A 16,418-nucleotide genomic window follows, 5' to 3' on the forward strand; every position below is an offset into this window, starting at 1 on the left:
AAACTATGATTATTCATGGACTTTAAGGACCTCTACTGTGTTGCTATATATGGACCTTAAGGTCCTCTGTGGGGCATACCAGGAGAGGCGGTCCCGTAGGTACGAGGTACATAAGCTCGTTATGTGGATAAAATTGAGCATGTGGAAGAAAAGATGGGATGCAAATATAATACATGCATAAATGATATGTCTGTTGCTTATACTGGAAAGTTAATCGAGGAAGCTACCATACTTGGCTTTCCATCTGGTTTGTTCTGCAAAACATGCAGGAAGACCATAACCTCCTTAGCTTACAAGTACATCTTGGCAGGGAAGAAGTAGCCCAGTAGTAAAGTATCTCTCTATAAAACAGTGTTTTCCAAACTGTGTGTCACAACACATTAGTGTGTCAGCTGCAGTGTATATAATTTTTTTTATTAAATAAGTAAATAATAGTGAGTTCATGTTTCCATTTTGATTCCATTTTCCAAATAACCCATCAGACCTCAAAGAACATGATGTTAGACTTCCCATCATAATTTATTACAACTTTCCCCACTAGGCAAATACATCACATGAAGAAGTCACGGGCATTTTCCTTCTTTCACTTACTTCATGTACAGTCCTTTTGCCATTTAAGCCCTTACTGACTAACTTGCATATAAGCTGCAAATTGTTTTTGCTCCTACAGTAAACATAAAATGTTAAGATTTCCCTCCCAAGCTGTTTATATCCATTATATTTAGGTTTGATGTACATTAAGGATCAATCCTGCCCTACCTGTGGCTGGACACTGCTGGCAGGACCTGAAGATGATTCACCTAAGAATTTAAAAATAAAAATATTTAACATGTGAACTATGAATTCCTGTCCTTGGCCAGTAACAGTTAAGAGAAGGGCAGCAGGCAACTGTGGAAGGTGGGATCACTCAAATACAGTTTCCAAACAGACATGTGGTTTTCCAGCCCTACAAAGCAGTGTGTCAACTTTTCCTCCATCACGTAGATAACCACTTATAGCCTAAAAGAGTAGATCATGCTCAGAAAGAAAATGGGGGTAGGGGAACGGCAACATAAATCCTACCTGGAAGACAGTTGTTTGGAGGCAACTGTCAAAATTGGAGAACTATGTCACAACACTAGATTACTATTAGCAGTACAACACTAAAAGTTGGGCTGCATAAAACTACGAAGGACCATAGTTCAGTAGGAAAGCATTGCCCCACATTCAATCCTCTTAATCTACTGTCTGATAGAAGAGGCACACAGACATGGGCCTCAGATGTCTTTCATAGGGCAGAGCTTTCCAAACTGTGTGCTGTGACATGTAAGTGTGTCGGCTGCAGTGTGTAGGTGTGTCATGCAAACACTCCCCGTGCTCCTCCCAGGGCTAGAAAGGGGTTCGTTTAACCTCCGGTTTGCTGGTAAAAATTATGTCGTGAAATTATGCATGTCTTAAAAGTGTGTCACCAACATGAAAAGTTTGGAAAGCTCTGTCATAGGGTCTGGGTCAGTTCATATGGGGAGAGGCGGTCTTTGTCAGCTTATTAGTCAGTCAGTGAGTATTGTGAAGGGAGTTGGCGTCTGTATTACATTTTGAATTACTGTGGTAACAGAGGTTCCTTGTACTTTTATATACCTGTATCTGCAAAACCTAGGTATATATCAACGTCCGGAACTGTATTACTGAAGCTTTTATCTTCTGCAGCAGTGAACTGTTTGGGACCCTAAGCTGCCTGTGGGTGGTGACTGGAACTATGTAGGTCTCTCACATCAGATTCCCAACATAGCAGTAATCTAATCTAGAGGTTACTGGAGCACAGACAACAAAAGTTAGGGTATTCCTATCCAGATAGGGGTGCAGCTGGGCCACCATCCAAAGCTGATGGAAGGCACTCTGCTCCACTGAGGCCACCTGTGCCTCAGGCAAAAGTGATGGATCCAGAGGTACCCCTAAGCTGGGAACCCAAGCTGGGAGTGTAACCCCATCAAGAGCAGGCCACCTCCCATCTATCCAGTCTAGATGTATAATGGGGAACATAATCCAAAAAGCCTGTAAACACCCTCTAAACCTCTGGAAACCCTTTTAAAAACCAGCAGCACTTACTAGCAATTTTTGCAGTCTTTGTGCTGTTTTGGGGCCATTTTTGCACCTTTGTCAGTTTAAATTGAATCTTTTATTTATTTCCCGGAGCCGCACATATATGCAGTTGTGCAAGAGTTGAACACACGTACATGTGGAGTTGTCTGTATGTCCCACTGAACAGAGGACTTTCTTTCAAATCAATATGCATAGGAGCAGGGTACATGATTTACATGCTGTCCTTTGAACAGCAGTGCTTAGTTTTCATGCAAACCAAGGCTTTTAGCATAGTGCCACCAATAATTTAGAATATTGTTCCTACTGAAAGCAGGTATAGACTCACAATTCTGATATGCCGTCAACTGCTGAAAATATTTTTGTTTTAGTAATATTTTTAGATAATTTATTTGATTCAGGGTTGGTCATTTATTCTGAATTTTATGTTTTATGAGTTGACCATTTAATAATATTCTCTCTCTCTCTCTCTCTCTCTCTCTCTATATATATATATATTTAAAGGAAAATGTAACACATGAAGTGCTCTCAAGTTACCTCTCAAGCTACCAGTAGTAGGGGTGCAAGCTTTGTAACAACAAAATTCATAGAACATCGCAGTTATCAAATCACATGCAAGACACATTAGCTGGGCTCCTGTAGGACAGAATAATTAAGTATCGAATATGAGGGAATAGTTAATTTCCATTAGGTGGGTCAATAGGAGATTTGTTTGTATGTGTTTGCCTCTCTCCTTTGTTAATTACTTTCCCAGCTGGCTTCAACAAAAAGAGCAGATTATGTCAAAGGAAGCCATATCAGTTGGTGCATTGGTAGATACTTTGATCAGAGCTGTTCCACTAATCCTTGCATACCAATGACTTGTTGCCAAGATGAGAGACTTCCACCTAGGTTTATTTTTCCAAATTAAAACTTTTGTAAAACAAAAAAGTTAAGACACTAATAGAGTGTTCATTTTTCTGGTACCTGTGAAGACTATCATGATAAGATGCCAAGGAAGAAATAGTTTAACCAAAATCTTACAAAAGCACCTTATCACAGTCACTGCAAAATAAGCCTGCCCACCCAACTAAAACAATAATGGTTTGAACGTCTCATCTTCTGCCCAATACATGCTAATTACATCTATTTGCAATAACTTTTACCTTTTGTTTTTTTATCTGTTGCAGCGTGTTTCTTAGTTTCTGCTGTTAGCAGCAGCTCATAAGGATGCTCCTCTTCTTCATCAGCTGTGCTTCCCCTACTCTTCCTCTTGCTGACAAAACCCTGACCAAACACAAAGACACACACACGCCATGTGCAATTAGATAAAAGCTAGCAGTGTCACTGACGAGGCTCTTTTTGGTCATGGAATATGCTTAACAGATCGAAGTCTCAGGAATATAACCTTCAGTGCTACAGTGTCTTCTTTACCGACAGATAACACTTCCCCTCCTCCTACGATCCCATTACCATTCTGCCTCAACTATACCCACAAGTCCCTTAATGCTGTTTCTCTTCCACCTCAAGTGACCCATACCAAAATCCCCATTTTCTGCTATAGTACTGCAATTCGAAGCACACTTTACAGTGCTCTCAGAGTCCTTTAGTACCAGTGCAGTACAACTGTACCTTATATGGGGGTTACGTTCTGGGAATGGTGCATATACACAAACTGCCCCCTTGGAACTGCCTATACACAAGCACCCCTTACCTTTGCAGATCCAGTACATCAAGAAGGCCTTACCCGGTAAGTGCATATGCTCCAGGATGCTCTCACAAGATCTTGTGGGGCTGTCCGAGTTTCCATGAGATCTCACACAACCGTCCCAAGGCTTTGCACTGGGTTTGCTTGGGCAACCCAGCATGAAAAGAGCGTTTAAGCTCTCTGCCTTGCTTACTGGGCAAGGCCCCCTCGGTGTGCTGGCTCTGGAAGTCTGGGGAGGGTCACATGAGATCTTGCAGTAAATCAGACAGCCCTATGAGATCTCGCAAAAGCATCCTAGAGCCTGCGTGCTGAGCGAGCCTTGCCGGGTAAACAAGGCAGAGAGCTTAAAAGCTCTTTTCACGCCAGGAAAACCCAGGGCAAAAAGAGCTTTTAAGCTCTCTGCCTTGCGTGCATTTAATTTGTGCCATTTCAACCAGCGAGCTTCAACCACAGGAGGGTGAAATGGCAAAAGTTAAATGTGCATAAGATGCTATTGTACTGTCCTTAAAGTGTAAAACAGGCACTAGTGAAATGCAGGAAGTGGTAATTATCTTGTAGCAGCACACTTGCCTTAGAATGACAAGTTGCAACATTATCTGTTGTGAACTATCCTGAGATCCAAGTATGACAGGTGGTATACAAATTTAATTACTAAATAAAATAAATAAATCTAGACCTTCCCAGGACTGAAGAAAGTACAACTACTATATAGGGGATGGTGTCAAAAGTGATGCCGTAGGGAAGGGCTGAATTGGTGTGGCCATATATAGGCACAGAGAATGAGAATATCAAGAATGTCTAGGTGTTTTTCCAACTCCAGCACCTTACATTGTGGTTGCATTTACAGGAAACCATGTCTGAACTGAACCAGGGTTTTCAGTGCCTAATGTGAACATTTCTTCAAAGTGGAAATATTCTGTCAAACTATGGTCGAGGAATACACCAGGCAGAATTGTATTCCACACGTGCATGTCTAACAGAATGCCAGTTGTGGAATGAAAGATCTAGATGCTCTAAACAAGAGTGAGGATGGAGCTGGAAGTAGGTGGTATACTGGAAAGAAACTAAGGCTTGTATTCAGCTAATGTTTACTCAGAGTAGACCTACTGAAATTAATAGATGTAAGTTAGACATGGCCATTAATTCCAATGGGCCTACTACAAGTAAAAGTTAGTTGATTGCAACCCTAACTTTGAGAAGTGTAGAAAAAATATTTGTGTCTTCTAAGAGATTAAAATGTTTGAAGAAACTTCCTCTACCATAACAGCCCCTCAGAGGGAAACAATACACTTACCTTAGAAGATGAACTTTGCTTCTCTACAAGTTCCTCCTCTTCATCAGGGGGAGGCTTGGCAGGAGGCGGCGGACGCTCTCTCTACAGTACAGAAAGCCACTGTCAGTATCCTGTGCCAAATTCATTCCCAACTTTCAGATCTTTTTGGAAGCAGCAGGTATGCCCTGGAAGAACTGACCTTGCCTCCCTTCAATACCTCTGTTGATGGCAATTTAATGTTTTAAAATAATGATCTCATTACTGTGTTACAGTTCATGACAAGACAGGCTAGAGAGAATTTGCTAATGTTTGATGATAAGGCAGTGCTTTGAAATCACAGAGCTTCACTGCGGGGGCACTGTGATGTACTATCTGCCTGGCACCTATATTTTCTGTTGTGGCACCACTCTGTGGAACCACTTCCCCTCATAAATCAGGCAAGTGGCAACCTTGATGTGTTTCTACTGCTTGCTGAAAGCCTATTTACTTACTCAGGCCTTTGGGGCACATTTATCCGACTCACTGCGTTTTAGCTGGTTATGCTTGCTACTGTATCTGTCATACGTTATTGTCTTGATTTTAATGTCTTTGTATTTTAGCTGGTTTTAAATGACCATTATGCACTCACACAAACGTATAATATTAGGTAGTATATAAGTGGTTTTAAAGAAAATAAGTAAAATATCTGTCTTTGCAATAGTGCCGCCAGAGAGCTTTTGCATGCACTTTGCACTATCTAATGATTGACTTAGATAGCTAGTTTCAGGCAACCAGTATTGGATATACTACATTTCACAAGTACATGGAAAGTTGGCATGGAAGTAATGCTCTGGGCACCTTCCTTAAATTCTGCTTCATTAACATCCTAAAGCTTCATTATGTTTCTAAAAACCACACCAGCAGACATTAATGCCAGGGTGGGCCAGAAATGAGCATAGAAACTGAGTCAGCAGGGGTGGAGGGAGGGGGCAGTGGGGGGCAGACCGTCCCGGGTGTCTTCGCTGAGGGGGGTGACATTTGGCAGTCACAGGCAGGCGGCACACCAAATGTCCGCCATCGGCGGCTCACTCTGCCCCCGACTGCAGGGCGCACGCATCGATCTGTGCACCCGAGCGGCTATCCCGTGCCTGGGAGGGCACCCTCTGTGCCCCGCCCCCCTCAGGAGTGCGCCCACCCTGGGCAGCGCGGGCATATGCTCCGCCACTGTGAGTCAGGCAAGGTTATAGATCGACATGCACTATAAGGAAGGCACTCAACAAGCCAGCTGCCTAAAATGCCAGAAGATGTGGTTCTTCCTTGGTCTGTATAAAAGGCTTCCTGATGAGGATTGCTGCTGCAGTGTTCCCTGTTATAGGCCCATCTTCATCTAACTGCCATGCTTTGTGTCCATCTCATGTTCTTCTTGCCCCAGATATAAGATGAGCCTGTCTGACACAAAGACTACCCATGGAAAAACAATCCATGTTCAGGTTTAGTTCACTGTGTGGTTTTGCATTGATTTGTATGCTTATGATATGGAGTAATCAATCTTTGCTTTATTAGTATATTCCAGACTGCACTAGGCTATAGCGCTATTCTTCTCAGTTAGCTGTTAGCTTTTGTCTGTTTTCTTCTGCTCCAGTATTGCTCAATGTGTATTTCTACAGTTTTCTATGAAGCTATTAAGTAATGAAGGCAAGGTGGCATGCTTCCAATACACAACTGTATCTGCTCCATAGTCTGTACAGACCTTGAGATAGTAGATCCAGCAGACGCAGATCCTTTTAGGCAAGACTGCTTTCAGGAAAGCTATATAATCATACTGAAGCTATATAATTATCCTGTAAAGCCCCCAAGCTCCCCCTACTGGATTGCATCTACAAATTCTGTAAATAATTGATTTGCTCCCAAACTAAAATCACGAACTAACAATGTGACAGAAAAGCCTGGCATTCAACATTCTTTGGATGGAGGAAAGCTGGATGGGAAAAAAATATTTAAATGAAGGTCATGCTCTGCACAAGCTTCTTTCCTTGTTGTTATGTAGTGTAGTTTTACCCTGGGCCAACAGGGGGATACTGTATATAGTTTTCACTCAGGTCTGTAGATAGTTTTCACTCAGGTCCGCAGCAGTTATTTTAGGCGGGAACTCTGGGCTGTGGTTGTTACAATGTTGACAGCCGGCTGCCTATAAAAGCAGGCCGGCTGAGCTGTTTGCAGTCAGTTCTATTCCAGCTTACAAAATAAAGAGCTACTTGAAGAAATCGCTGTGCCGGCTGCTATGTCAACCCCCAACTTAATACTGGCGACGAGGATGGGATGGATGGACATCAGAGCACAGCCAGATGCGGCCAGCCTCTGAACTGAGCTGAATCACTGAGCTGAATCACAGAGCGAAATCACTGAGCAAAATCACTGGGCAGAACCAATTCAGAGCTGACTGTTCTGGCTAGAGCACTGTGTTCCATCCATCGCCCTTCACGCCGGCATCGGAATCATGGCTTCACTTGTGCCTCTACCGCCGTTTGTGTCAGCCTCTGAATCATGGGACTCCTACCTCGCTCGGTTCGACTGCTACCTCCAAGCCAACGAGCTGACAGCAGTATCAAAGGATCGGAAGCGGGGCCTATTCCTCAGCCTCTGTGGGCCTGAGGTGTTTGAGACGGCCCGAGCATTGGTTGCGCCTGAAGCAGTCCAGGCAACACCATGGGACACGATCCAAGAGAAGCTCCGCAACCACTATGCACCAAAGCCGTCCAAGATTGCTGCCCGCCATGCGTTCTACCACCGGAACCAGGCAGAGGGGGAGTCAATCAACAGCTACACCACTGCCCTGCGCCAGGCTGCAATGCACTGTGAGTTCCGAGACTTAGACGATGCCCTGATGGATCGAATCGTCTGCGGGGTCCGGGACATCCATCTGCAACGGCGTCTCCTAGCCAAGCCAGACCTCACGCTACAGAAAGCCATTGAGGAGGCTGTGGCCTCAGAAGCTGCTGAACGCTCCGCCCAGGAGATCCGCAAGTCCAGCAGCCCGCGTCTTGCTAGGGAGCCAGTTCCGGTGCATCATGAAGAGGCCAGCAGTGATGAGGCATCCTCCAGTGAAGACGATGACGTGCACCAGACAAAGCGGGAGCGCAGGAAGTTCCAACAGAAGTCCAAGGGCCAACCGGAATGTGCCGGCTGCGGAGGCAACCATTCCCGTGCCAAGTGTCGATTCAGAGACGCCATCTGTAGGAAGTGTTCCAGAAGGGGCCACATCACTAAGGTCTGCCGATCGGCTCCGTCTGACACCCCCCCTTCATCGACTCGCAAGTCCAAGTCTTCACTCCAGTCTGCCAAGGAAAGTTGTTTCGCTCTCACCAACTGCCGCTGCCCGTCTGGAACCACGATTGGCCAAACCGACTCGCCTACGCGACGCAAGCTGAACGTCACGGTGCTCATTGAAGGAGCTCCATGTGACATGGAGATCGACACCGGGTCTGCCCTGTCCATCGTGTCATGGAGCACCATCAAAAGACTGGTACCCAGAGTGTCCAAGAGGCAACTCAACTCTCACCGCGTACACCTGAGAGACTACCAGGGAAACGACATTCCCGTGGTAGGCGTTGGCCGGTTCCGGATCGCCTTCAAGGATTTTTCGGGCCTGCTCCGGTTGGTGGTGGTCGAAGGTCAGCGGCCAAGCCTCCTAGGGCTAGACTGGTTTGATGCCCTCGGCCTGGAAGTCACCGGCATCAACTGCATCTCTAACGCAGAGACTGAGGGTCTGGTCAAAGACTTTGCCGAGGTTTTTGACGGCACCTTGGGGCAATATACAGGTACGCCCATCTCCTTTAGCCTTGATCCACAAGTCGCCCCCATCAAGCTAAAGCCACGCCGGGTTCCCTTTGCTCTCAAGGCTAAGGTGGACGAACAACTGGACAAACTGATTGCCCAAGGAGTTTTGGAGCCGGTTGACCACGCCAAGTGGGAAACCCCCATCGTCACGCCTGTCAAGCCAGATGGGTCGGTGAGAATCTGCGCCGACTACAAGTGCACGATCAACAAGGCACTTCAGCAGCACGCTTATCCGGTTCCTGTTGTCCAACACCTGCTGCATTCCCTGGGTGAGGGTAAGGTCTTCGCTAAGCTGGACCTTGCCCAAGCATATCAACAACTGCCAGTTGATGATGCCACTGCTGAAGCCCAGACGATCGTCACCCACCGGGGGGCATTCCGTTGCCGCCGGTTGCAGTTTGGGGTGAGTGTGGCTCCTGGAATCTTCCAAAGCCTTATGGAGCGTCTCCTGCAAGGGCTTCCGGGCGTGGTACCATATTTTGATGACGTCTTGGTGTCTGCAGACTCACACCAGCAGCTGTTCGAGCGCCTCCGTGCCGTGCTGACCAGGTTCCAAGAGGCCGGGCTCAAGGTAAAGAGGGAGAAGTGCCAGATCGCCGTTCCACAGGTAGAGTTCCTGGGCTATCTTATCGATGCCTCCGGCCTTCACCCAACCACATCCAAGATCCGCGCTATCCAGCAGGCCCCCACCCCAAAGAACAAAACGGAGTTGCAGGCATTCCTGGGGCTGCTGAACTTTTATAACATGTTCCTGCCCCACAAAGCCACAGTGGCTGAGCCTCTTCACCGACTCCTTAGCACTAAGACGCCTTGGGCCTGGGGTCATCGGGAGACGGCGGCCTTCAACGCGGTCAAGGCTCTCCTTTCTTCAGACAGTGTGCTGGTACAGTACAGTGAATCCAGGCCGCTGGTCCTTGCCTGCGACGCCTCACCTTTTGGCATCGGTGCTGTCCTTAGTCACCGTTTTCCAGATGGAAGAGAAGCACCGCTCGCCTACTTTTCCAGGACACTATCTCCAACGGAACGGAATTACAGCCAGCTCGACAAGGAGGCATTGGCACTTGTGGCTGGAGTGAAGAGGTTCCATGAATACCTCTATGGCAGGACTTTTGACCTCATCACTGACCACAAGCCACTCCTGGGCCTCCTCGCCGGTGATCGTCCAACTCCACCGGTCCTCTCGCCACGCATGCTGCGATGGACTGTTTTCCTGGCTGCCTACCACTACCGGCTCATCCATCGCCCGGGGAAATCGATGGGCCATGCCGACGCCCTCAGCCGTTGCCCTCTTCCAGCATTTGTGGAAGACCCGGCTCCAGCTTCATCGCTCCTTCTGATTGAGGATCTTCCGGCAGCGCCTGTATCAGCTACCACTGTGGCCTCCGCGTCTGCCCAGGATCACACCATCAGCCGGGTGCTCAACTGGGTGTGGAGGGGGTGGCCACAAGGGCCTTTTGCATCGGAGTTCCAGCCCTTCGCAACCAGACAACATGAACTCGCAGCTCATCGCGGCTGTCTGCTGTGGGGAGACCGCGTCGTGATTCCCCAGGGACTCCGTCAGCGCGTCCTGGAGGCTCTGCACGTTGGCCACCCGGGAATTGTCAAAATGAAGGCATTGGCTCGGTGTTACGTCTGGTGGCCTAATATGGACGATGCCATCACTGCCTGGGTGTCCGCCTGTCAAGCGTGCCAAGAGTCGAGGCCTGCACCACCGGCAGCTAAGGGACACACCTGGGAGATGCCAAAGACACCCTGGTCGAGGGTGCACATCGATCTGGCTGGCCCCTTTCACGGCCGGACCTTTATGGTAGTGGTGGACGCCTATTCCAAATGGCTGGAGGTCGCCCTGATGCCCTCCACCACTACCGAAGCTGTCATCCGGGTGCTGCGAGGCCTGTTTGCAACGCATGGGTGTCCTGATGTCCTTGTCTCTGACAACGGACCGCAGTTCACGTCAGGCACCTTTGAGCGGTATCTTTTGGGACTGGGCATCCGCCATGCCCTAACGGCACCCTTTCATCCATCCAGCAACGGGCAAGCGGAAAGAATGGTGCGCTCGGCAAAAGAGGCACTGGCGCGCCTGGACCGGGGAGACTGGCATGAGCGGGTCGCCGAATACTTGTTCGTGCAACACATCACCCCTCATGCGGCCACAGGGAGGAGTCCTGCTGAACTGCTTATGGGCCGCCGCCTCAGGTCACCGCTCGACCGGCTACACCCGGACTTTGCCGTGGCTGAACCCCCAGGCTGTGCCAACGCGCCACGGTCATTTGTCCCAGGAAACCAGGTCTTTGCCCGGAACTATGTGGGGGACATTCCTTGGGTGCCAGCCACAGTAGTGGGAGTCACTGGACCTCGCTCGTACCAGGTGGCACTCGAAGATGGACGCTTGTGGCGACGGCACATAGACCAGCTTAGGCGCAGGGTTGGGAACTTGGACACTACCGAGGTGCCCCCAACTGCGCTTGCAGCTCCAGAAGAGACACGTACAGATGGCGAGGCCCCACCTACACCTCCCTCGCAAACTACCAGCGTGGAGCCGAACCAAGCCGCTTCAGAACAGACTCAGACCACTCCACTTGCGGAGGCTCCACCCACAGCAGCGGATCCAGGGGAGTTGGTCCCAACGCCACCTAGGGTCGCACCACAGCCTCAGCGAGAACTGTGTGGCCCTCCGGACTTGGCTACCAGTCCCCGGCGGTCTGGCAGAGTTTCCAAGCGCCCAACTTATTTAAAGGACTATGTTGTTGGACATGTATCACTGTTGGTCTAAGTATGGTAAATGTAACCGATATGCTTTTGTGCCTAATTGAACCATTACGCGTAGTGCTGTATATAAGGAAACCATTACGATTGTAACTAACGCCTTATCTCGGTGGGGAGGGGTGTTATGTAGTGTAGTTTTACCCTGGGCCAACAGGGGGATACTGTATATAGTTTTCACTCAGGTCTGTAGATAGTTTTCACTCAGGTCCGCAGCAGTTATTTTAGGCGGGAACTCTGGGCTGTGGTTGTTACAATGTTGACAGCCGGCTGCCTATAAAAGCAGGCCGGCTGAGCTGTTTGCAGTCAGTTCTATTCCAGCTTACAAAATAAAGAGCTACTTGAAGAAATCGCTGTGCCGGCTGCTATGTCAACCCCCAACTTAATACTTGTAACTCAGGAACAACCTGAGGTAGCAGTAGCAACATGAAGAGATTCATTACAGTGAACACATTCAACAGCCAAATATACTGGTGTAGAATTTCACCAAAATCCGGATAGCCATCACATCATGAAGTTATAATGCTCAAGAGCTCTGGGAGAACATCACGCGTAGCACATGCAGCAGGGAGTGGCTTCCAACTGCTCAGTAAGCAAAGCCTGTTGCAATTATTTAATATTATGGTCAAACTGTACAGCTAGGCTATCAACTTACTGCAAGTGTGGAGAGTGCACAGGCCTGGAGATATATCCCAGACTACTTTCCATAAAAAGGAAACAGACAACACACATCAGGTTACATACAGGCCTCACTCCTGTCACTTTAACACTGGTCATCTCCGCTTCCCTATTCACTGAATCTCTGTCTGAAGATCTTCCACTGGCAAGGCTGTCTAAAGAATGGCAGGAAGTTGCATTGTACAAGGCTTCATATGGACACTCGTCTGGCTTTCCATCAAAATCTATGATCAGCTCTGTCACTGCTTTCTCCACATTGCCTAGAGGAAACAGAAACTGATAATTAATAATAATAAAAATAAATAATACATTTTTATTTATACTCTGCCCTTCCCAGTTCAGAAAACTGGGCTCAGGGCAGCTAACAACAAATTTAAAACACTTAATTGTGATACAACAAAAAATATAAAATACAGTAGAAAAGTGTGAATAAATTCAAAGTTCAAAAAACAATTTAGGGGAAAATCCATCCAATGAACATTAGATGATCACCAGGGCTAGCTGGCTAAATTAGGGTCAGCAAGGAAGCCAGGGGAGAATTAGCTGTGGGATCCCAGAGTGGGTAATCTTCATAAAAAGGGGAGGGGGAGGGAAAGAAGGGGAATAAAAGATCAAGTTAAATTCAAATTGAAAGCCAGACGGAATAGCTCTGTCTTACAGGCCCTGCGGAAGGAGGTTAAATCCTGCAGGGCCCTGGTCTCATGGGACAGAGCATTCTACCAGGTCGGAGCCATCACTGAGAAGGCCCTGGCCCAGGTGGAAGATAATCTGACTCTAAACTATGATTATTCATGGACCTTAAGGTCCTCTGCAGGGCATACCAGGAGAGGCGGTCCCAATAATATGAGGGCCCTAAGCCACAAATAATCAACAACAGTTGTAGTCATCCCATTCTGACGCACAACTGGAAAAGGTCCAGGGACACAGGGATTTGAAAAGGCCCAGAAAACATACAAAATATAGGGACACCAGATTGCAGAAATTAAACAGAAAGAACATTAGATCTGATGAAGTGAGAAGGGAATAAAAGAGAAGCAAGGATATCATTGGGGACTAAGCAACAGTGTACTAAATGACTGTTCCAGACAAACAAACATGAGTGCAATATCACATTCAGTGAAATAGCCACCTGCACAAATTTAACTTAACTGTCTTCTCCTATTCCCTTGCTATGCAGATTAACAAAAATTCAGCCTCTTGGGTTCTAATCTTTATTTTTATCGACTATTCAACTGACTACAACTAAAGTTTTACTTTCCACCCAATTTCTTACCCTGGGGAACACGAACTGAGGTTTCAGTAGAGGTAACTGATGCTGGCGGTGTCTTGTCTTCTGCTTTTGCAATCTTCTTCCCTGTTGTGCAATCTGAAAAAATAAAAAGTGCAAGTCAGCTGTAGAAACGAAGAATATGTAGAAGCAGCAGTGGTAGATGTCTTATAGAGAACATACCAGCTTACCGTATTTTTTGCTCTATAAGACTCACTTTTTCCCTTCTAAAAAGTAAGGGGAAATGTGTGTGCGTCTTATGAAGCGAATGCAGGCTGCGCAGCTATCACAGAAGGCAGAACAGCAAGAGGGATTTGCTGCTTTCACTGTGCAGCGATCCCTCTTGCTGTTCTGGCTTCTGAGATTCAGAATAATTTTTTCTTGTTTTCCTCCTCCAAAAACTAGGTGCGTCTTGTGGTCTAGTGCGTCTTATAGAGCGAAAAATACGGTACTTTTAATTTATTCAGAACTGACAGATTTAATATGTGCTCATTATACTTGGATGCTACAAATTTGACAAAAAAGTCAAATAGTACTAAGCCTATTATGTCTAGAAACAAATGCTTCGATTGGCCTTGCTTTCTCATTGATGGCATAAGTTAATGATGCCAATTCCATCAACTGCACGTCAAGAGCCAATTACAAGGTGTATTATAGTCATACACATCTGAAATTGGATAAGGAAAACTGAAGTGCTAAATAATCAAATTCAACACTCATCATATACCTCACACACTTTTACTAGAAGTCATTTTTCACACCCACATTAGAGTTCACTGAACAACCCAAAACTTTATAAGTTGCTTCAGTGAGTCTAAGTCACCACACTTTCTGCATGTGTACAATAATATTACACTCTTTCAATTGTTCCCTCTGTGCAAGCAATGCAGCTTGCCAGATGGAATGACAACTCTCCTCTACTCGCACACTGCTCTAAGGGTTCTCCCAACTTCTGCCAGAGCCAAATTTGGGGTGGGGGGATGATGAGGAGGGGGAGTGGAAGCCCTGTTGCACAAGTGACTTACCTTCAATGAGAGCTGCTATTTGTTGGCTTTTCTGAGATGGAAGCTCCCTCACAATCTCCAAAGCAGTCAGGCCTCTGTTATCTTTTATATTCACATCAATTCCTTAAGACATATATAGAAAGGGTGACAATTTATTTTTCATTAAAATGTGGCTTTATACACAGTCTATCATTAAAAAAGCCATGGTCAAATTGTGAACTGTAATGCAGAACACTTAAAAGATGTACAAGCATCCAGGTCAGATGTCTGACGCAGATAAAACATTTTCATACTCAAACCCTGATATAAACATCAAGAAAAGTCCAGGGCTGGTGTAATCTCTTCCTCCCCTCTTGCATGTGCATTCTGCCTTCCTTCCAAGGCTTGCTTTAACTATAGTTTAGTATTGCTGTGCTGATGCATACAACAATTAAAGCAATTCAGGAATCCTAAAGTCGTGTAAAGGGTTTCCGTTTTATATTTTTTTAAAAAATCTGATCCTGGCAAACCTTAAATGTAATTAATCCCTGATGTAAATTTGGCACTCAACTGTGGTGAAAGCAAACTGTGGGGAGAATTTGTAGCGCACAAATTCTTGACCTCTAAATAATGATTATGGCTGCATTATATTGCTTAATATAAGGCTTCTTACATAAATAACCAAACCAAACAGAATCAGGGACACTTTAAAGATTAACAATTTTATTATGGAATAAATTTATACCATGATAATATTATTCATCTTTGCTATTTTTGTTATGACATGAATACAACTATTCTTCTGGAATAGAAAAAAAAAAATCTCTTTCCTATTGCAGAATTTCTGAATCTGCTGAGAACACAGTCCCAATTATTCCAGCCTTGTGCTATGTCCAGACAAAGCTATGCAAATAGTCTTTCTGATGGCCAGACCAAAATTATAAAATTCTCTTCCTTGAAGACATATAACAACCCCCAAACCAGTTTGGGAAGTATAGCAAGACCTTCTCTCTTTGGGCTGATTTGTGGTGTCTATGATAGTTAGATATGAAGTTTTAGTAAGTTCTATTTAGCTTTTATTAACAATGATGCTTGGGTATGGAACATAACTTTTAAAAGGCTGATGGAGGGAAAGACCTTCAGAGGCCTAAATACAGCTTATATTGCAGGATGTTTGCAATGAAAGAAAAAATATATTCCTCAAACATTCACTATAGTCTAAAGATCACAGTACAACTGATACATCATTTTAGCAGAAAGATTCTCACCCGCAGCTAGCAGTATCTGTACTACATCTGTTTTGCCAAATAAAGCAGCTTCGTGCAAAGCACTGCCTTTTTCCGTCTGTAAATCAAACACAGCATGAATCCAAGTTGTGAATGCAATCAGAGAACATTGAAGGCAATACTTGCACATACGCAAGGACTCATTTCACAAACAAAAGCCAGCTGCTACAGCTCATCCACAACTAGAAAAAAATCCCCCAAGCTTCTTTACCAGTACTGAGATTCTAGTGTTTAAGGCAGCTTCTTCAAAATTACGAGTAATCACTTTGAACCACATCAATCAGAAACTACTTAACCTCTAATCCACACCAGAAGCTACTTCACCTCTAATTCAGTCTTAAGAATCTTGTGTGTTTCCCTTTGTGAAAGGAGCAGTAACACAGAAAGGTTGGGAAATTAGTTGAAAATGTAGCCGCTTCTGTAAACTTGCTGTGGGGGCATGCTTTCCAGAGAGATCACAGCAGTCTGGAACTGAACCTGCAGGTCAACCCCTGTAATCCTCAAGGCATTTCCAAAGGAGAGCTCTGATTAGGTTTCATTTAACTTAGTACCTCTCCCAAAAGAGTTAATGCCAATATCCGATACCCAG

At 45.8% G+C, this 16,418-nt stretch overlaps 1 protein-coding gene across 12 annotated transcripts in view; it reads right to left on the reverse strand.

The window, feature by feature from the left end:
• Positions 1–16,418, reverse strand: part of ANKS1A (ankyrin repeat and sterile alpha motif domain containing 1A) — a 120,141-nt gene that overhangs the window by 69,650 nt on the left and 34,073 nt on the right. For all 12 annotated transcript variants that reach the window (XM_081915544.1, XM_081915543.1, XM_081915541.1 and 9 more), the window contains 7 exons: positions 15,812–15,887; positions 14,586–14,687; positions 13,567–13,659; positions 12,360–12,553; positions 5,058–5,138; positions 3,222–3,342; positions 760–800 (listed from right to left, as the gene is read on the reverse strand). In XM_081915544.1, coding sequence (XP_081771670.1) covers positions 760–800; positions 3,222–3,342; positions 5,058–5,138; positions 12,360–12,553; positions 13,567–13,659; positions 14,586–14,687; positions 15,812–15,887 — 708 coding nt within the window. The remainder of the gene's footprint in view (positions 1–759; positions 801–3,221; positions 3,343–5,057; positions 5,139–12,359; positions 12,554–13,566; positions 13,660–14,585; positions 14,688–15,811; positions 15,888–16,418) is intronic.

The sequence above is a fragment of the Podarcis melisellensis genome, assembly GCF_964234715.1.
Source record: "Podarcis melisellensis genome assembly, chromosome: 6".
Classification (NCBI taxonomy): domain Eukaryota; kingdom Metazoa; phylum Chordata; class Lepidosauria; order Squamata; family Lacertidae; genus Podarcis; species Podarcis melisellensis.